The sequence below is a fragment of the Esox lucius genome, chromosome 24, assembly GCF_011004845.1.
Source record: "Esox lucius isolate fEsoLuc1 chromosome 24, fEsoLuc1.pri, whole genome shotgun sequence".
Taxonomy (NCBI): Eukaryota; Metazoa; Chordata; class Actinopteri; order Esociformes; family Esocidae; genus Esox; species Esox lucius.
The window spans coordinates 4,358,435-4,379,269 of NC_047592.1; the positions used below are offsets into that span (position 1 = coordinate 4,358,435).

The 20,835-nt window shown below is 41.2% G+C and overlaps 3 protein-coding genes across 10 annotated transcripts; 1 reads left to right on the forward strand and 2 right to left on the reverse strand.

The window, feature by feature from the left end:
- The first annotated feature begins 1,076 nt into the window (after positions 1 to 1,076).
- Positions 1,077 to 7,053, forward strand: rnf175 (ring finger protein 175). 2 transcript variants are annotated; one of them, XM_010904611.4, is made up of 9 exons: positions 1,077 to 1,474; positions 2,103 to 2,114; positions 2,333 to 2,474; positions 3,136 to 3,290; positions 4,026 to 4,133; positions 4,282 to 4,402; positions 5,086 to 5,219; positions 6,398 to 6,499; positions 6,697 to 7,053. In XM_010904611.4, exons 1-9 carry the CDS (start codon positions 1,458 to 1,460, stop codon positions 6,815 to 6,817), a joined length of 912 nt encoding a protein of 303 aa, XP_010902913.2. In that variant the 5' UTR covers positions 1,077 to 1,457; the 3' UTR covers positions 6,818 to 7,053. The 2 variants fall into 2 exon arrangements, with proteins under 2 accessions (XP_010902913.2, XP_010902912.2); XM_010904610.4 differs by having other exon boundaries at positions 1,080 to 1,474; positions 2,077 to 2,114.
- A 2,575-nt stretch (positions 7,054 to 9,628) lies between these two features.
- LOC117593971 (ladderlectin-like) lies at positions 9,629 to 14,902 on the reverse strand. Its single transcript, XM_034290784.1, has 9 exons — positions 14,858 to 14,902; positions 13,772 to 13,836; positions 12,099 to 12,178; positions 11,289 to 11,302; positions 11,116 to 11,191; positions 10,631 to 10,719; positions 10,282 to 10,440; positions 9,883 to 9,997; positions 9,629 to 9,805 (listed from the first exon to the last, which is right to left on the reverse strand). Exons 1-9 carry the CDS (start codon positions 14,900 to 14,902, stop codon positions 9,735 to 9,737), a joined length of 714 nt encoding a protein of 237 aa, XP_034146675.1. The 3' UTR covers positions 9,629 to 9,734.
- Positions 14,903 to 15,585: 683 nt separating this feature from the next.
- LOC114834056 (ladderlectin-like) lies at positions 15,586 to 20,630 on the reverse strand. 7 transcript variants are annotated; one of them, XM_034290303.1, is made up of 6 exons: positions 20,311 to 20,434; positions 20,151 to 20,226; positions 19,912 to 20,000; positions 16,323 to 16,460; positions 15,812 to 15,926; positions 15,586 to 15,718 (listed from the first exon to the last, which is right to left on the reverse strand). In XM_034290303.1, exons 1-6 carry the CDS (start codon positions 20,338 to 20,340, stop codon positions 15,651 to 15,653), a joined length of 516 nt encoding a protein of 171 aa, XP_034146194.1. In that variant the 5' UTR covers positions 20,341 to 20,434; the 3' UTR covers positions 15,586 to 15,650. The 7 variants fall into 7 exon arrangements, with proteins under 7 accessions (XP_034146194.1, XP_034146193.1, XP_034146197.1 ...); XM_034290302.1 differs by lacking the exon at positions 16,323 to 16,460 and adding an exon at positions 19,688 to 19,825 and having other exon boundaries at positions 20,311 to 20,431; XM_034290305.1 differs by lacking the exons at positions 15,586 to 15,718; positions 15,812 to 15,926; positions 16,323 to 16,460; positions 20,311 to 20,434 and adding exons at positions 18,943 to 19,077; positions 19,170 to 19,284; positions 19,670 to 19,825; positions 20,542 to 20,630.
- Positions 20,631 to 20,835: the final 205 nt, after the last annotated feature.

A 20,835-nucleotide genomic window follows, 5' to 3' on the forward strand; every position in this document is an offset into this window, starting at 1 on the left:
ACTGTCCCAAGTTTTCTGGGAGTTGCTGGATGAAGCAGGCAATCGAAAATGTAATCATGAGATTGGTGGGAAAAACTGAGAAAAATACAAAAGAATATATAAAATTATAATTGAAATATCTAAAAACATAAATAGGCTATGAGCAGCAATGTTTTTGAAATGACTGTGGGTAAAAATAAATGGCCGTTTCACACCATGCCTGGATCATACATGTTGCGCGTGCGTGTCGATTAATGCTAAAATTGGAAAAGGGCGCCCCCATGTGGATAACATTATTGTGGTATTGGCTGCATCCTACCGTCTCAACCACGGGTTGGTTTGATACAAAGGACAATTGCAGCGTTAATAGCAAGCTAAAGATTAACGATAAAGCTTAGGACACGTAGTGATACAGGTTGCTTTAACAGAAGGACCATCTCACCAAAAACGCTGAACCCATCCTAGTGTGCCGTCTTCTACCCACATCTTGTAGACTACTATGGTGCTGCCTTTATATATTTGGCCTTTAAAAATGATTAAAGCCTGTGACCAATTATCTCATGTCGCTGAATAACAGGAGGTACATTGGGATTTGGTTTAGTTTGTTTAGTTTTATATCCCCTGTGGGACCGCTGGGCTGTGTTTCAAACGCAGATTCTCAACCTGGTCGCGCAGGGAAGTGTAAGACAGTGAAGTCACGTCAGCTGCATTCAGGGTCCGCATACTCAAAATAACCCACAATGGTTTTTTACTTTAGTTAATTACGGACCTGATGTTTCTGCTTTCCGCTTAGTTGTCATTCATCACAAACACATCATATGTACGCCTATTAGATTATTTCAGTTCATGAAATTCATTCTAGTTCACAATTTATTTAGTTTACGGGAGGGTTAAGGCTGCTGTTAAAAGACGGCTAGTCTGGCAGTTGCAGTTATGGTTAAAGATACCAGGCTGCCTTACATTGTTGTGACAAGTTAGCCTATAGATAATAAGATATAAACAGGACAAATTAAGTACTTATATCTCAGCTCCCTGCTCGGTTAAACTCAGCAAACACTCTGGAGTGAAACAATGCCTGACGAGGCGTGAAGCCTTCACCACCAGAGACTGTTTCTACTGATATTGCTTCAATTCAGCGGTGGGATGCGAATCTCAGTGGACAACGATTTTACGTTTCCGGTTCACAACTTCAGGAGTATCTTTTGACACTCCGGATCCTGGGCATTTTCTCGGTTTTATAGTCTTCGTGTCTTCTATCCCCTCCCATTTCTCAAGAACCATTGGAAGGGAAAGAAAGTATCCCGCCCCCAATCTTTATTCACCAATCGGTTTGCCAAAGAGGAGAGGAGAGGTCGTCTAAGACGAAGTTGGGATCGGTTAGGATGCATCAGTCGTGTGAGAGAGACAGTTGTTTACCTAGCTAGCTGTCAATATTTGGCCAGCTAGAGCTAGCGATAATAACAACACATCAGAAATGGATGGATTGCAACCTCAGGTAACGCATTTTAACGTTTGCTGCGTCTATATAAATTAAATGTGTTTTTGACAACTAACTACAATCATGTGTAAAGCGTTCATAACGTGGTTGTAAGCTACACGTTAGCTAGCTAGCTACGGTATTGAATGACTGACTACTAACGTGACACGTAGGCTAGCGGCTTTCCATGTGTGTAACCTGAATATAGCGATCTGGCTGGATTTGTGGAATTCCCTCGATGTCGCTGAACTAGCAAGTGGTTAGCAAGATTATGCTAGCTGTTGTAGTTTCAGGCCATGTCCACACGATTGCGGAATAGCTTCATAACTAGATAGTAATCATTTTGGCCGTGACAGTTTATTCTATAAATAGCTAACAGTCAATAAACCATAAACCTAGAAGAAACACATTATCTAGGTTCGCTGGATAGATCTCTTGAGACTTTGTGGAACAAGACTGGCTCACGTCTCACATCTGTTTGCAAGTTTCTAGGCTATTCACTGAATAACATGGTCAAGTATGACTTGCCAGTGTCTCCCTGTAACATAACCTATCCCACTATCCCTCCCCTTGTATCTGCTGGTCTCTACTCTCTTCATCTCTTTGACCTCCTGCTGTAGGGGGATCTCTTGAAAATGACTCACAGAGAAAACTGGAAGTAAGTCTCCTGATATTACACATTGCACAGCAATTATAAATATTAGTCCCAGATCTGCAAAACAAATTCCCCCTTATTTCCTGCACTACTTTTGACGCTCGATTACCTCTAAAGTGGTGCACTAAATATGAAATGGGTTACTATGTGTAGGGCAGTGTCCCATATAATGTGAAATCCACAGTTTTAAATGTTTCTCCTCTCTCCCCACCCACGTCCAGAATACAGCATGAGCGTCTCCACGTGAAGCACCGGGGACATGAGGCCATGCATGCAGAGATGGTCCTCATCCTCATCGCTACGCTGGTGGTCGCCCAGATCCTGTTGGTACAGTGGAAGCAGCGGCACAACCGGTCCTACAACGTGAGTAACTGAGACTGGGTGATGGGGTGGGGTTGAGTGGGGGGTGGTGGTGTTGGGTGAGTGGGTGGTGTGGTTTGGTTTGGTAGGGCCGGGTGGTGTGGTGGGGTTGGGTGAGTGGGTGTTGTGGGGGGTGGAGGGGTTAGGTGAGTGGGTGGTGGTGTGGTGGGGCTGGGTGGTGTGGTGGGGTTGAGTGGGAGGTAGTGGGGTTGGTTGAGTGGGTGGGTGGTAGTGGTGGTGGTGGTGTGGTGGGGTTGGGTGGTGGTGTGGTGAGGATGGGTGGTAGTGGTGGGGTGTGGTGGGGTGGTGGGGTGTGGTACAGAGGGGCAGCGTTGCATACCCTCAACAGCCGGGCGGTCTCTTTCCTGGGTGGCTGAGGGCGTGACAGTGCCGTGTTTGCCGGTCCTTGGAGGGGGACATGGCTTAGTGGACCTGGGTTGTCGGCTGGGTTGTCGGCTGGGTTGTCGGCTGGATTGTCGGCTGGGTTGTCGGCTGGGTTGTCGGCTGGGTTGTCGGCTGGATTGTCGGCTGGGTTGTCGGCTGGGTTGTCGGCTGGATGCCACCAGCTCGTTCTGTGTTGACCGGGGCTGCTGTCCTACTGCTGGCCTGGTGGCGTATCTGGTGTGTCTCCTTTAAGGTAACGTCTGAAACATGTCCCCACCAGCTGGTGACTCTGGTCCAGATGTGGGTGGTGCCTCTGTACTTCACGGTGAAGCTTTACTGGTGGAGGTTCCTGTCCATGTGGGGGGTGTTCTCCGTCATCACCAGCTACGTGATCTTCAGAGCCACACGCAAACCGCTGTCCTGTAGGACGCCACGGTAAACAGGGGGGGCACTGGCTGTGTGTGGGGTTGTGTGTGTGGTTGTGTGTCTGTACCAGATGTGTCTTCTCAAGTATATTAGCCTGTGAGGAATCAGGAGGACATTTTGCCACTCCTCACGTTTAAATTTTTTTTATTCTGGGTTAGATATTGGTTTTAGGGTTAAACATTATGAAGAATCTGATTTGAAATGGGAATACATTTTTGTCACCAAAAAGTCGTCATGAGTGTGTACTGAAACCAGCGCGTGTGTAATAATAATAATAATAATACATGGGATTTATATAGCGCTTTTCAATGACCCAAAGACGCTTTACAAAAACAAGCAAAACAAAGAACACTGAGAAATAAAATAAACAACAACAAAGGGGCTATGGGAAGGCTTGTTTAAACAGAAATGGCTTAAGGCGGAGTCGGAAGGTGTTAAGAGAGTCAGAGTCAAGGATGGATTGTGGCAGTGAGTTCCAGAGCCGGGGAGCAACCCTGGAAAATGCCCTATCACCAAAGCTCCGTAGCTTGGATCTGGGGATGATGAGGTGGCCTGCTGTACAAGAGAGGAGTGAGCGTGAAGGTTGATAGTGTTGAAGAAGGTCCGAGAGGTAGGGGGGAGCAAGTTTGTGGAGGGCTTTGTAAGTCAGGAGGAGTATTTTGTATTCAATGCGCTGTTTGACAGGGAGCCAGTGAAGCTCACAGAGGATGGGGGTGATGTGCTGTGTGTGTATGTTTGTTTCAGGATGGTGTACAAGTGGTTTCTCCTTACCTATAAGCTGAGTTATGCTGCAGGAGTTATTGGTTACCTGGCCATCATGTTCACTATGTTTGGCTTCAACGTCTTCTTCAGGTGAGTCTGTCCAAACACACACATGCACACACACTTTAAATAAAATGGTGACGAGCGTATACTAATGAAAAAACACACAACACATTTCCGGTTCTGTGCCCTGTACGTGTGTGAAACAGGAAGATTAATAATGATCATTTATTTTCAGGATAAAAGCGGAGGACTCTATGGACGTGGGCGTGGTCATGCTGTTCTACGGCCTTTACTATGGAGTCATGGGCAGAGACTTTGCTGAGATCTGCTCTGATTACATGGCCTCAACCATAGGGGTGAACACCTTGTTACATGTTGTAACAGTGTTATAACACCTTGTTACGCGTTACAGTATAATACGTTATTGCAGTATAATAGCACATTGTTGCAGTATTATAACACGTTGTTACAGTATTAACACGTTACATGTTACAGTAGTACAGTACGTTGCAGTATTATAATGTGTTGTTACAGTATTATAACACGTTGTTACACATTACAGTATTACAGTACGTTGCAGTATTATAACACATTGTTACGCGTTACAGTATAATAGCACATTGTTACAGTATAATAGCACATTGTTACAGTATTATAACACATTGTTACAGTATTAACACGTTACATGTTACAGTATTACAGTACGTTGCAGTATTATAATATGTTGTTACAGTATTATAAGACATTGTTACAGTATTAACATGTTACATGTTACAGTATTACAGTACGTTGAAGTATTATAATATTTTGTTACAGTATTATAACACATTGTTACAGTATTAACACGTTACATGTTACAGTATTACAGTATGTTGCAGTATTATAATATGTTGTTACAGTATTATAACACGTTGTTACACATTATAGTATTACAGTACGTTGCATTATTATAACACGTTGTTACAGTATTATAACACATTGTTACGCGTTACAGTATTATAACACGTTGCAGTATTATAACACGTTGCTGTGATTACAGTACTATAACATGGGAGGCATGCCGTCCAGGAGCCTGACGGATGATATCTGTGCTGTGTGTGGCCAGAAGATCCTGGTAGATGTGGATGAAGAGGGAATCATAGAAGACACCTACCAGCTCTCCTGCAACCACATGTATCCTACCTTATATATTAGTTATTTTGGAATGTATTCTGACCCTGTCTATATATATATCATTATCTCTTTCTCTCTCTTTTCTTATGGGAATCCTTGACCCAGTCAAAATAACATGATTTTCTTTATTTAGCACACTACCTCCCATGGGAGCTGTGGCCTAGTCAGTCTATTCTTTATTCATTTATTATGTATTTATTATGGCCTAGTCAGTCTATTCTTTATTCATTTATTAGTATTTATTATGGCCTAGTCAGTCTATTCTTTATTCATTTATTATGTATTTATTAGTATTTATTATGGCCTAGTCAGTCTATTCTTTATTCATTTATTATGTATTTATTAGTATTTATTATGGCCTAGTCAGTCTATTCTTTATTCATTTATTATGTATTTATTATGGCCTAGTCAGTCTATTGTTTATTCATTTATTAGTATTTATTATGGCCTAGTCAGTCTATTCTTTATTCATTTATTATGTATTTATTAGTATTTATTATGGCCTAGTCAGTCTATTCTTAATTCATTTATTATGTATTTCTTAGTATTTCTTATGGCCTAGTCAGTCTATTCTTTATTCATTTATTATGTATTTATTAGTATTTATTATGGCCTAGTCAGTCTATTCTTTATTCATTTATTATGTATTTATTAGTATTTATTATGGCCTAGTCAGTCTATTCTTTATTCATTTATTATGTATTTATTATGGCCTAGTCAGTCTATTGTTTATTCATTTATTAGTATTTATTATGGCCTAGTCAGTCTATTCTTTATTAATTTATTATGTATTTATTAGTATTTATTATGGCCTAGTCAGTCTATTCTTTATTCATTTATGATGTATTTATTAGTATTTATTATGGCCTAGTCAGTCTATTCTTTATTTAATTATTTATGATTACCCGGTACTAAACTGAGCCTGCTCACAGGCTCGGTACCGTCACTTCAGGCAGTTAACCAGGATTCCACTTCCAAATGTTCCCAATTGAAGAGCACTGGAACTTTTCAAATATTGTTCAGAATTGACTCAAATGGAAATGACCCTAACCTTGCGAACGTGTGTCGGTGGCATGATATCCTATGGAAATTATAATTCTCTAACATGTTGTTGTGGCATGTTGTGGAGGATTCTTGGTGTATTCTATTGGATTCTTTAACATTGGCTCCGCCTCCAGATTCCATGAGTTCTGTATCCGCGGCTGGTGCATTGTGGGTAAGAAGCAGACGTGTCCATACTGCAACGAGAAGGTTGACCTGAAGAGGATGATGAACAATCCGTATCCTTTCATAGGCCTGCGACCTGGAGCCATGGAGCACAGGGTTGTCTGATGCTGACGTTCTTATTGGCCTGAATGTGAAACAGGAATTGTCCCCAAGGTCAAAGATGTCTCTGTGTCTTTAAGAATAAATAGAGCTGCTATACTGTGTGCTATTCATTTGTAATTGATTTCCCTCCTTAAGCCGGCCCCATCAGATGGGAGAGAACACACGTGCTGTACGGGCAGCTTCTGGATTGGCTGAGATACCTCGTTGCCTGGCAACCCATCATCATTGGAATCGTCCACGGAATCAACTTTTCCCTCGGGCTGGAGTAGTGGAAGAGCAGAACTCTGGGAATGTTTACCTGCAGAATTCCCACTCCAAACTTTGGAATATGCTTTTATTTATTTTATTGGGAAACGCCAAAGCGCCATATTTATTTATGATCTGTCCAGTCAGTGCGTGTTACATTGTATCCGTCCAAAATGGCACCCTATCCACTGCACGAGTGTACTTTTGGTCAGACGACGTGTACAAATAAAGGACATAGGTTTCTTTTTGGGACACAACGTGAACAGTGAACTATGACTGCTTTTTGTAGGATTTCCGTTTGTTTCAGCAGTTTGCGCTACACTGAATGATTTGTGCACCAGTGTCCTGGTACCTGAACTCGTGACCTACCTTGTGTGGGACAGAGTGTTGGCAAGGCGTACTAAGTAGTGTGCAAGTGTGTGCATCGGTCCATGTCACGCCGGCAAGCCAGTCAGCATCTCATAAAGCTGCGTTTAACTTAAACCCAGACCTGGACCCCACAAGCTTGTCTTTCCTTTCAGCGCACAGAAGTTTTATTCCTTAAACCTGGCCCTTATTAGCCAATTAGAAAGCTGTGACGATTCATGGCGCAACAGAGACATTGGCTCAGTCGGCATCGTCTGCCAACCAATCATCTCCCATAACAGGTTTACCCACGTGTCATGTGCTCCCAAGAACCAATCAGGACGTTGTAAAGGTATTGTGGGTCAGCCTAGGTGTCTCCAGCCTGTCTCCGAGCAGAGCAAGGCTGATCTCGCTTCACTAGGACTTGTGATAAAATTCTTAACCACAGTGGCTAACTACCTGATTGAATGAACATCGCATTTAGCACCATTGCTCTATTAGCCAGTTAGCTTCTCTTTTGGGATGTGTTTACATGATGAAGCGCCGCTCCTTTTGGAGCCACTGGGATTAGTAAACGGATCAGCTACAACCGGAAGATGGCAGGAAATCCACTCAGTATTCTCACTCCTATAGGATGGTTACAGTGCCAGGCTCATATGAAACCTGGGTAAGGAGAATATTGATGCATACTAAAGTGTGTGAATTGGGACAATGGGACACTTGTATTTGCGTGCCGCACAGCTTTGTATTGCAGATATGTTTTTGCTAGAGCACTGTAAGGAATAGGCCACCATTTGTGCCTATTGACACAAAGCTTCAGAACCCTGATCTAGGAACAGCATTGACTGTTGAGGAGATGGTTAGGATTACATGGACAGAAAGGTTGGGGTTTGTTCAGAGTTGAAATAGGATTAGCTCTGTAATTCCAATTACATTTGACCACACACGTGAAGCTGAATTGGAATTAAAAGGAGCATAATTTAATTACTTAATACTATGTAATAGCTTATTCTAGACACAAGACTTTTATTTTGACTTCATTGTTACAATACCATTTGGGTTGAGGCATTTCAAAAACCTCACACCCTAAAGCCATTTTAAATATTGACAGTGATCTGACCCTATAAGATAATAAACAGTATTGACAATACTGAATTGTATTGAAACAAATTTTATGTGTATTCTTTGCATATGTAGTATATCCCTCTCATACATATTTGTCAAATTAATGACACTAAAGTTTCTATTCAACTAGTTTGAATCCGATGTTACTACCCTATATTCAAATTTAGCTTCCTTGGGCAGATGAGGCTTAAATTCAAAACTGACCACAGTAGAAGTCCTATGCCAGGTCAGTGTACTCCATTGCCAAAATGCGTTGTGAAAATTGATTCTGGGGTAAAAGATTTCCTAGGATATTATGTATCTTACAGGAATGTTTTCTCATATACAAGAAGACAACATACGTACACAAAAGGAAATCGATACAGTGGAGAGGTTACTGCCTGAAATCGGTTTCCCAAAATTATTTTCTTTACTCTCCATCTGGAAGACAGCAGGGGTGGGAGAGTCACTGAGGGTTGGAAAAAGGCTCAATCATGTTCTGTATTTTGCCTAACAATGTCACACCTGTGTCACAGAGGAAGGACTTACAATTGTATCACCAGTCTGGTTATTTCAAAAAATTGAAATTAAATGTGTTTTATGCTACATTTATAACCAATTTTATGAAATTGATTTTCTACAAAAACATCCCTAGATTAATATACATTCAATAATTGTAGATTTTGGTAGGCATCTTTTAAGGATGCAAGGCTGTTATGAAATATCTTCAGAAAATGTGTGTGGACCATTTAATGTCAGCAACATCCCTTTAAGAACAAACATTTACAGAAGATAATTCAATGTTCAACTTCAGCATAGTGTTCATTGAAGATGAACCTTAAAGAACCTTAAATTAGACACTCAATTCTGCAGTAATATTGTGAAATAATTGATTTGATAGATCAGTGAATGGTGGTGGGCTTACTTCCATAGTTAATCTCAATACATGGTTCTCTGGTGCTGTTAAAATTGTTTGGTTCTCCTTTTGCCCAGTTCTGGTAACCAAATGTGGAGCCATCACTCTAGAACCATAGTCTGTTCTGTTGCAAAATTATTTAACTTGTCCATGACAAAATACTGAATTGCTTTGGTACTTTGTGCTACTTGCCTGTTAGCCAAGGTAATTGAAGACAAAACAGGAAGAGGATGTAAAGTCAAACTGGGACCCAGCTGGTTTCATTAACACTAAGCCATTTACAGACCCTGGGTAGTGTGCAGAAGGTTCATTGCCCCCTGTGCCATTTTAAACTCATTTTAATTGCAACCCCTCAGGTCATAAGCACATGGTCCTCCCACTCCAGTTCACAAAGAACCACCTCAGATTGTAGGTTTACATTGTATAGAAGGTATAAAGTTTAAAGCAGCAATAATTCTGGCAAGAGGAATGTGTGCACTTGTTTTATTAGTCAGATCAGGAGCATTCTCAAAAACATTCATGCTTTTGATTATCTCTAATCTGTTCAGAGACACCGACGTCTGATTCTGCCAGATCTACTCTGTCCTTAGAGAACACAGGGAGGGAAACTTCATTCCACACGTTGCATCATTCCACCGGTGTTTCTCTGAAGAATAAGAAATGTATCAGATGCAGCTTGCAAACATAAGTCAGATGTCTAAACCTATAGTGGATCTACAGTACCTCCATAGTTCATCTGGATACATGGCCTTCTGGCAGGATCAAAGTTCTCCGGCTTTCCTTTGGCCCAGTTCTTGTAGTTGAATTTGGAGCCGTCACTCCAGGACCATCGTCCATCCTGTGTGTGGAGGGGGGGGGGGCGATCAATGAAGATCAGGTGGTTGTGGAAGTTGCCTTCAGTTTGCACATCCTGAATCTTCCCACTACCACCTGCACATAAATTAAAAGCTACTCCCATAATGTGCACAGTGACCAAAAATGCTAGTGGAGAGTCCCTGTATTCTGACCGTCAAGCATGAGTCAAGTGTAGACGTGGCTCATAAGATCCTCTAAACCTACATTTGAATTGAGATGTGACCCTAGACTTCGTGTTCCTAGTGAGTCAGTCCAAATATACTCTACCTGGGCTGAACCTCCAATCCAGAGCGGGAGGCTCACAATCTGTGTTAGTGCCTGCAGGAACTGGAATTCCTCAGGGTTGTGCACCGATGCCAAGTGTCCAGAGTAGCTGTCGGAATCATGCTCAGACTCTAGATTCCGGCCCAGAGACACACAGTTGTGCTAGAATAAGAGGTAGACCAGGACAAAGAACAAGTTCATTGTACAATCCATTTTTACTGTCAATCATGAAACCTTGTGGTGGGAGTATCAAAAGACCAGGCTGCGAGGTGAAAAGCCTTAAGCTTATGGTCCAGATGAACAATGCCCCTTTCAGGAACTTGACTTTGGTTAATTCACAGAAAAGTGTTACCTCTGCTTCACGCCAGGTCCTCGCAGTTATGTCAATCAGGAAGCATTGTGACTGAAACTCAAACCATCTTTTTGGACACTTGCGCTTACCTGAGAACAAATCCCAGTCAAATGAGTGTTCATTCATCACCTCACATCCACTACAATGAAACAGGAAGTATGTGCTATGAAGACAGAGTACAGGAAGAGTACTACAGGGAGAGTACAGGAAATGGAACTAATGGCCCCTTCAATATATCCCATACAGCCTCTCTTGATCAAACCGCCTATTGGATGAAATTAAGTCCCTCCCCCAGACCTTGTCCAATGGGTTTGAAGAATATACTAAAGGGTTTGTTTCATCACCATTTCTTTCTAGACACCAAGAACTTTAACTGAACAGTCTGAACCTGGTCAACACAGCGATGTCAGATCACTTTCAAGGGCACAGCTTAAAAATGCACAAAATAAAGTTCACACATCCATCATGGAAGTGGACCCAATTACCCCCATCGCCCGCATCACCCAGAGCAAAGACAGCACTGAGAAGCAGAACGGTCAACATGGTCACAGTGAGAGAACTCTAAAAGACAGATGAGGAAGAGACAGTTTCAGAAATAACATTAATGCAGGCAAGTGAAGCAGTTCCCTAATGTCTTCCAGCATGCAGTACAAATTACCTTGTTAAGGAGCCCTCAAAAGTCACAACTGCATCTCTCAATACTCTGAGTCACTCTCCTCTCCTTTTTAAGGACCAGACACAGGTGAGATGAATATCCTGGATTGCTGGGCAGGCTTTATCTCAGGTGCTCCTAATTAAGTCTTGGTAAACTGACTCCTTTTCCTGTTTTGTCATTCTCAGTCCTTAAACCCATTGGAGGAGGTAACAAGGGAAGGGTTTTCTCATCCAATTGGGTTTTAGGAGGGGACACAATGATCATGAAATTGAAAGCTCCCCCCTTCTTTTTTTTCAGTGAAGTGGAACATTTGTCTTTAAGTAATTGATTTGATCAACTATGAAAAATACAGACCAAAAATATCTTGTGATCTGTCTACTAATATGACAAAAAATATGCTGCCTGTCTGAATGCAGCCTCATCTGACAGATCTTACATTAAATATGTTATCAACACCTATCTTGGCAGAGTCCAAAAAGAGTTGGTTGATTCTCTTACAGATTATGTACTGATCTTAAGCAAAAATGTTACTCTAACCATACTTTAGTTGACCCCAAAATTACTACTCTAAGTGTTTTTAGGAAACATGTGGCTTCTACCTCTAACACCTTGACATTGAAGTTCTGTAGGAGACAGTCATGAGATTTTAGTTTTTTAAATAATACATTACATTGTCTTTTGGTCTTTGAAAAGTGCTCTTTACAATACATACATAACTACAGAGAGCAATGAGACAAATGGTAGCTAAAAAATAAAATAAAAAAGGGGGTGGGTCAAACATCATAAGGAGAGGCTTGTTTGAACAGAGGAGACTTGAGGTGGTGGATGAAGATGGCAACAGATTTGGAGTCCCGGATGAATTGTGGAAGCGCATTCCAAAGTCTTGGAGCAGCCTGTGAAAAAGTCCTGTGTGATGACAATTTCTAAAATCCAAATAGTTCTATGAAAATGGACAGGAGAAATCGATTGCGCAATAAACGGTTTTAATCTTGCTTGCAAAGAGAAAGTATACAGGTTACAAAGTAACAGTGAATAGTTTCTAAATAAAAACATCATTTCGACAGTATTTATTACATAGTAAAAGGGGTGTGGTAAGATGCTGCCATCTGTCTCATGTCAATCAAACACCTTTCCCTTTGTTCTGTCACACAAGTCAAATGCTATCTTCCCCCACCTTATCCTTCCTGCCATAATGTTTACCCAAAGGGGCCAACTGACCTTACTCCCCCTGTTGTGTATCTTCTCCTATCCTGTCCTAAAACCCATTGATCTGCATCTGGACAGACAATAGATGCCCCCTATGCAAATACCAGATCCCACACATTCCTCTTCCTATCTTAACAGTGGAATCAGTCCTTTACTCAGTGAGAATACATTGTATAAAGAAATTTCCACAACACCTGTCTCCAAAGCGCCACAGCTTGGATCCAGGGATAAGGAGGCCTGCCGTGGAGGAATGGTATTGGGGAATAACTTCAGAGAGATAGGGTGGTTCAAATAAAAAAGGACTGGACAGCGCTGGAAATGCAGTTGGCCTATTGAGAACTAGATGAAACTGCTTTCAAATATTTTGCCCCACACATGGAAAGCCATTCAGATTGATGTTAAGTTGAATGTCAAGATATTTGAAATGTTAAACTATGCCACATTCTAGACCCTGAAACTAACCATCAAGGACAATATTAAGTTCAATAACTCATGACAGTAGAGTTCAGCTGTTTTATTGACAACCACAATCAATAGGTAAACATTACAGCAACAATTAATTTCAATCGCTTTGTGAGCAGACCGAAGCAAAGTGCTTTTCACAGACTTCATTGTTCCAGCGATGTTTAGACATTACTCCCAAATCACAGGCAAGTATTTAATGAACTCCCTATTGAGATTTGACAAATGGATCAGTGAATGACTGTACCTCCAAAATTCATCTGAATGCACGACTCTCCAGCAATAGAGTTGTTAAGCATTCCTTCTGCCCACTGTCGGTAATTAAATCCAGAGTCATCAGTCCAGGACCAGCTCTTGTACTTTAGAGAAGCAGTGAGGTCTCAGTAGCAATGCAAAGACATGACATTTGTATTCAGAAAGAACATAGGTTACTACAAAATGCAGATGCATTAGTAATGTTATAGACTGTTGGTCTTCAGAAACAGAAAAATTTGAACACTAATCTGAAATTGTTTCTCAATAAACATCATTGTGTATTATTTGCAGACAAACTACATTAACATCATTTTAATGTAGTATTGGCCATGGGACTGAGGTAATTATATTGACATCACAAGCACCCTGTGACATATTTCCAGATATTCCCAAAAACCTTACTAAACTGGGAGCAAGACTGTGCCTGTGGAGTGTTTCTAACTGTAGTCAATGATAAAACATGTTTTGTTACACCAGTATGACAAGGTACCTGTGTCATCTCTGGCTGACCACTATCCGTTCCTCCAATCCAGGTCAAAGGTAAATCAAAAGTCAACGCCTACAGAAATATAGACTCCAGCCAGCTGTGTACTGAGGCCAGGTGTCCACCAAGAGACTGACAGTGGAACTGAAGGAAGAGGCAAAGATGGACAATGTAATTTAACCAGTGATGTGCGGTCGTGTTTATCCACCCCATTCTAGAGTTAGGGGGCTACCTCCGCAGCCGCCCAAGATCTTGGAGTCTCATCGAAAATGACACAATGGGAACCAAACTGGCGCCATTCCCCAGGGCACCTGTGTGGCCCTGTAAAACAACCGTAAGTAAAATATCTAAATAAGTGGTTGTAAAATAACTGGGTACATTCAAAAACAAATTTACAAGAGCCATGACTAACCAACAAATTGCATTAAACTGTTGAAGATTTTTCCCCAAACCAGTTAATCACAAACGATGCTGAAATATGAAGGCCACTCTTACGCCAATGTGGATCTCCCAGAGAAAAGGCAGCACTGAGCAGCAGGAAAATAATCAACCCTGCCATGGTGAGGGACTCCTGAAAGAACAAGACAAATACCATTTCTTGTTAAAATTAAGTCAATACTACACTAGCACTAGCTACCATCTCAACCAAAGAAGATCACTGTAATCATCACTTTAACCAGGACACTAAATTCACCAAACAGGGACTAGTGTCATGTGGCATAAAGACAGTGTAATCAGACCTGTTGACCTCTCACCTTATGAAATTGTCAGTTATCTCACTTAAGACCTCTACAAATCTCTCCACTGAGCCTCCCTGTGATGTGAGTTCTGTGTCACTGCTCTCCTTTTTAAGGACCAGACACAGGTGAGATGAATGTTCTTGATTGCTAGGCAGGCTTTACCCCAGGTGTTCCTATTATAACCTGATTATGGAAAGGTGAAGTATTCATTTTCCTATTTTAACATTCTCAATGTAATGCCCATGTCCTCTCTCCTGGCTTTCTTAAAACCCTTTGGATTAGGTTCTCATCCAACAGCATTTTAGGACAGAGGACAATGAGCATGAAACTGACTACTCTCCAGGTCTTTTTGGCAAGGTAGAAAAGTTGATTTCTTTGACCAGTCAGATCTGCACTGAAAAATTTGACTTGTACATAAGACAGACCAAAGTGTACTGCCTGAACACAGCCTCATCTAACAGATCATACATTGTCTAGATTGGTATTGGGGAACATTTCCTATTCAGAGTCCCAGTAGGGTTTTTGTTGATGCCCTGACTCAGTAACTTGATTTAATAACTTTAATCCTAACCGTACTATAACACAAAACTCTGCCACATCCTAGACTCTGGAACTAAAAACCCTCAAGGACATGACTTGTAAAATTAACCCAAAATGCCACAAAATGTGTTCAATCACAGCATTCAACAGGACAATGTCACAGCAACAAGTTCATTTAATGGCTTCTGGAGAAAACTGATGCAAAAGCGCTTCACAGACTTCGTCATGGCCAGAAAAGGGCAATACCCATTGTCTATATTTACAATCACATTCAGAAATATAGGAATGGGCTGATGAGTTAATGACTTCCTTTGACCTACTGTTTGGGTTAGTATGGTGGCTGGGACAAACTATGACCTGCAGGCCATTATTAGCTTAAACCCAACAAGCAATTGCTCACCAGCAGAAAGTATTACTAGAAACCAAATTCCTATGAAACATCTAGATTGTGAAATTTCACAAGTAATGCTGCAGTGGTGTACAGACATAAGTATCAGGGTCATGAATTTTGATTGAATCAACTGAATTAAAATGACCATAAACTGCCCCATGCTAAACTCTGGAACTAACAACCCTCAAGGACATGTAAAATCAAACCAAATGACACAAGAAATGTGTTCAGCTGTTTTATTGACAACCACATCATTCAACAGGACGATGGCACAGCAACACGTTCATTTAACGGCTTCTGGAGCAGACTGATGCAAAGCGCTTCTCACAGACGTCGTCATTCCAGCGATGTTTTTCTTCAAAGAAAACAGTAAAAATTACTCCTACATAGACAGGATTCAATGAACTGTCAAGTTAGATGTGAGTGATGGACAGGTGAATGACTATACCTCCAAAGTTCATCTGAATACACGGCTCTCTGACACCATTATAGTTGTTGGGTTCCCCTTGTGCCCATTCATGGTAATTAAATCCAGAGCCATCAGTCCAGGACCAGCTCCTGTCCTGTGGAGAAGTGTAGGTTTCACCATCACACCCATGACATTTAGGCATTCATCAACTACACAAACTACCACAGAACACCAATCCATTTGGAAAGCTATAGAAATACTAAGACGGTTAAACTGTTTAGTCCAAATCAACAAACATCTATATTAAGGTGTCCCAAAAACACAGACTGGCTCACATTGACATCATTATACAGTACTGGTCAACTGAACAGGCTATTGAAGACATCACACAATATTTCAAACAGATTTGACATCACAAGCATCCTGTAGACCCATTTCCAAGTATATCTAATGACCTTACAGATCTGGGAGCAAGACTGTTCCTGTGGGGTGTTTCTAACTGCGGTCATTCCGATGAAGTGCGTTTCGTTACACCAGTCAGATGAAGTACCTTTCTCAACTCTGGCCGACCACCATCATTTCCTCCAATCCAGGTCAAAGGTGAACCTACAGTCAACGTCTCCAGGAACCTAGACTCCTTCCAGCTGTGTACTGAGGCCAGGTGTCCACCAAGAGACTGACAGTGACGCTAAAGAGGCAAAGATGGACAATGTCATTAAACCAGAAATATTCAGTAGTGTTTCCACACCCAAACATCTAGGGTGAGACGGCTACCTCTGCCTCAGTCCATGACCTCAGAGTCTCTTCAAAACGAAAGCAGCGGGATCCGAAGTGGTGCCATATGCGACTACATCCGAGTGGCTTACTCGCATCTCCCAGAGAAAATGCAGCAATGAGAAGCAGGAAAACCAATATCACTCCCATGATGTAATCCTAAGAGAACACAAGACAAAGACCATTTGTCATCAAAAGACTTGCTGAAACTGGCAAAAGGAAACTGATCCTGACTAAATGACTTATCATCCCACTGGGAGGGTTTTCACCACAGAAGAAACTCACAAATGTACTATAGAACATCAACATTTTAGGTTCTGTCCAAACTTACTACAGCATTTACTAAACAGGTCTCAGTTGTTAAGAACGTACTGAAAAAAAGTCAATACTATCTTTTCCACTAGAGTGGAACACTGGTCATCACTTTAACCAGGACATTAAATTCACCTCACAGGGAACAGTGTCATTTGATATAAAGGCAAACAGTGGAATAAGAATGACACCTGTTGACCTCCCACCTTCTGAAATCACCAGTTAACACTTCACTTGTTAAGCCCACTTCAGCTCTCTCCACTGAGTCTCCCTGTGATGTGAGTTTTGCATCTCCTCTCCTTTTTAAGGACCTGAAACAGGTGAGATGATTATCCTGGATTACTGAGCTGGCTTTGTCACAGGTGCTCCTAATTAAGTATATAGAAATTTATTATTTGCAATAACTTTGTTTCCATCCACTTATTGAACTTGGTTTATGGGCAAAATCTAAAGTTTGCATAAAATGTTGATGCACGTTTCCCAAACCAATGTGCATTTATATCTAAACTGATTTGTAGCAAAGATATAACATATTGTCAGTTTCCTGCTAAAACACTTTGTTGCATGTATTCTAAATTGTCAAATAAAATATCGGAAATGTTGAGTATTTCCATCGTTAGTTATCTATGAGAAGTTGATTTGTGCTAAAACACATTGTCAACACACTTTGCACAGTAGCTTTGCCCTGATAGCTTTCCAGCTAGTCCAACCCCCACAAAATGGAGCGGCTTCATGAAGAATGTATTAATATTGGACACGTTTTCATAATTTTTTCATTAGTCAGTTGAGCGCCTCCATTCGTTTCATATTCTGAAGGTCACCTGCCATCCAATATTGTTGGTACATTGTTGTATTTAATCAAGAAACACCATAACCTCACCTGCCCGCCAGTACCAACTGCTGGCCGCTTATTATTTTTTTTTCTTTACCCTTCCCAGACACTTGACTAAATAATAACACATGACTGCAAACCTATTAGACAAATAATTAGTGATATGTATATCTCGTATCCACTGGTATTTTTCGACTAGGTCGATATGGACAATCCACCTGTCGTACGTAAAAACGTTTGGTCAATGTTTACGAAATCGTATTGGCGCTGTTTCCATCAAGCCTATCGTAACGTTTTTTCATTCAAGTGCACTTTTATGAAAATCAATGCCAGATGGAAACCTGAAATTACAAGCTCCCACCGACTCTGGGTATTTTTTTTGCATTGCGAAAAAAAGTTTTTATATTCCTCTCAGTAATTGATTTTTGACCAATCATATCACAGTGGTATACTACGAAGGGTGTTCAACCTACTCCGATTTAACTCGGGGTTATCAAGGAAAGTCAGGGTTGACAAACAGATGTTTAACCGTACTACGACGGTGATTAAAATGTTTGTTAGTTGACTCGGTGTTCACTTCCTGGAGTTTGTGCGCGTTCGCCTTAAAGGGGCGCGTTCGACAACGCAAGCGGAGTTCTTTCACAACGGTTTGTTTTTGCTCGTGCTCCGTCTTCTTTACGCGGAAATCTAAAACCGTTGCGGCCAACAATAAATTCGTGAGAGCAGAATTCTTGTCCTATGTTCTCTGTTTTGGCTTAGAGACTCTTTTATTTGTAGTATGAGATGTAAGGACAAGTAAAATAGTCTAAACATGTGAAAAGGAATTGTAAACATACCCCAGGAATTGTTGTAGCCCCCCCGTCTGTAACTGTATAGCAACAAGTCCCACTATGGTAATAGGCTTGAGGCGGTAACTCCCTCATCCACCAATATTATCCCAGATATAACTGGCTCCACCCAACCAACCTGTAACGTTTAATCCACCCCATTCAGACTACAATATAGTTTGTGTGTAAAAGGATGTATTTGAAATTAACTCTTTTCAGAGTAGCTTGACAAGTTCAGGAATACAGAACAATATTAACATGGACTGGATTATGTTCTTGAAATGTCTTATGCAATGCTAGAGTGTACAGACAAACTAGGCTCAAGTTCTTGACTGAACTGAATTTAAATACAAATTAAAACTGCCACATTCTAAACCGTGGAACCAACAAGCGAGGACGAGATATTAAGCCAAATGACTCATGGGAAATGTCTTCAGCCGTTTTATTGACAACCACATCATTCAACAGGACGATGGCACAGCAACAGTTGATTTAATGGCGTCTGGAGCAGACAGAAGCAAAGTTCTTTTCACAGACTTCATCGTTCCAGCGATAAAGACCTTCAAAAGAAAGTTGAATTTACTCCCACATCATTTTGACAGGCATTCAGTTAACTGTCAAGTGTGACTAGTGGACAAGTGAATGACTGTACCTCCAAAGTTAATCTGAATGCACGGCTCTCTGACACCATTATAGTTGTTGGGTTCTCCTTGTGCCCATTCATGGTAATTGAATCCTGATCCATCAGTCCAGGACCAGCTCCTGTCCTGTGGAGAAGTGTAGGTTTCAGCATCACACCCATGACATTTAGGCATTCAACAACTACATACAAAAAAAACTACCACAGAAGACTGATCCATTTGGAAAGGTATAGAAACTAACATAAGACAGGTAACCTGTTCAGCCCAATCAACAGGCATTGATGTGACCCAAAACACAGACTGGCTCACATTGACATCATCATACTACAGTATTGGTCAACTGAACACAGGCTACTAAAGACATCATGCAATTTTCCAAACAGATTTGACATCACAAGCATCCTGTAGACCCATTTCCAAGTATATCTAATGACTTTACACACATGGGAGCAAGTCTGTCCCTGTGGATTGTTTCTAACTGTGGTCATTGTGATGAAGCGCATTTCGTTACACCAGTCAGACGAGGTACCTTTGTCAACTCTGGCCGACCACCATCATTTCCTCCAATCCAGGTCAAAGGTGAACCTACAGTCAACATCTTCAGGAATCTAGACTCCTTCCAGCTGTGTACTGAGGCCAGGTGTCCACCAAGAGACTGACAGTGACGCTAAAGAGGCAAAGATGGACAAAGTCATTAAACCAGGAATATGCAGTAGTGTTTCCACACCCAAATATCTAGGGTGAGACAGCTACCTCTGCCTCAGTCCATGACCTCAGAGTCTCTTCAAAACGGAAGCAGCGGGATCCAAACTGGTGCCATCCCCGATTACATCTGTGTGGCCCTGTAAAACAGTAAGATATTGACCAGTCTAAATGGCTGATTGCGTTTTTGAATGTACCCTGTTGTCTTAGTTTACAATAAACAAGTTGGAGCTACAAACTGCATTAAACTACTAAATGACACCATGTTGAAATATGAGGGGAGTCCTTACTAAAACATGCATCTCCCAAAGAAAAAGCAGCACTGAGAAGCAGGAACATCGTTAACACCCCCATGGTGATGTTGTCCTGAAAACAGATGAAGACCAGGTCTTGTCAAAAGCCTTACTAACCGGCAAAAAGAAAATGACCATGACTAAAATTTGTTTGTACCAGAAACAATTTGCTATAGAACACCAACATCTGTCCAGTTCCACCAAGAGTTTCATTCCCAGGACTCAATTAAGATTGTAATGAAAGTTGCTGGAGTTCCAGTAGCATTTACATTTTCATTACAATCTTTATTGAGTCCTGGTAATTTTAACCAGGAGCCACAACACAAGGAATGTATTGTCATTCAGAATTAATACACTTTAATTAGAATGACACCTGTTGAACACTCACCTTCTGAGCACCTCAGTTTATCACACCACTTGTTAAGGCCTCTTCTAAAAACTCCACTGAGTCATCCTGTGATGTGAGTCCTGTAGCTCCTCTCCATTTAATACTTAAATACAAAATGCATTGTGAAAATGGGTTCTGGGGTGAAAGAGATTGCCGAAGATATTATGTATCTTACAGGAATGTTGTCTCATATTCAAGAAGACAAAGTACGTACAAAAAAGGAAATCGATATAGTGGAGAGGATACTGCCTGAAATCGGTTTCCCAAAAATATTTTCAGTACTCTACCTCTGGA

Coding starts and splice junctions, on each gene's coding strand:
- rnf175 (XM_010904610.4), top strand. CDS start 1,454: ATGGATGGATTGCAACCTCAG. Junction 4,403..5,085: donor ACATGGCCTCAACCATAGGG/GTGAACACCTTG, acceptor CTGTGATTACAG/TACTATAACATGGGAGGCAT. Junction 6,500..6,696: donor AAGAGGATGATGAACAATCC/GTATCCTTTCAT, acceptor CGGCCCCATCAG/ATGGGAGAGAACACACGTGC.
- LOC117593971 (XM_034290784.1), bottom strand. CDS start 14,902: ATGTATGATCTGTTAGATGAGGCTGTGTTCAGGCAGTACACTTTG. Junction 12,179..13,771: donor TGGCTGGAGTCTATATTTCT/GTAGGCGTTGAC, acceptor ACTTTTTCACAG/GCTGCTCCAAGACTTTGGAA. Junction 10,441..10,630: donor GGACCTGGCGTGAAGCAGAG/GTAACACTTTTC, acceptor CTCTTATTCTAG/CACAACTGTGTGTCTCTGGG.
- LOC114834056 (XM_034290301.1), bottom strand. CDS start 20,340: ATGTTGGTGTTCTATAGCAAATTGTTTCTG. Junction 20,001..20,150: donor TTTGGGAGATGCATGTTTTA/GTAAGGACTCCC, acceptor ACTGTTTTACAG/GGCCACACAGATGTAATCGG. Junction 19,285..19,669: donor AGGTACCTCGTCTGACTGGT/GTAACGAAATGC, acceptor ACTTCTCCACAG/GACAGGAGCTGGTCCTGGAC.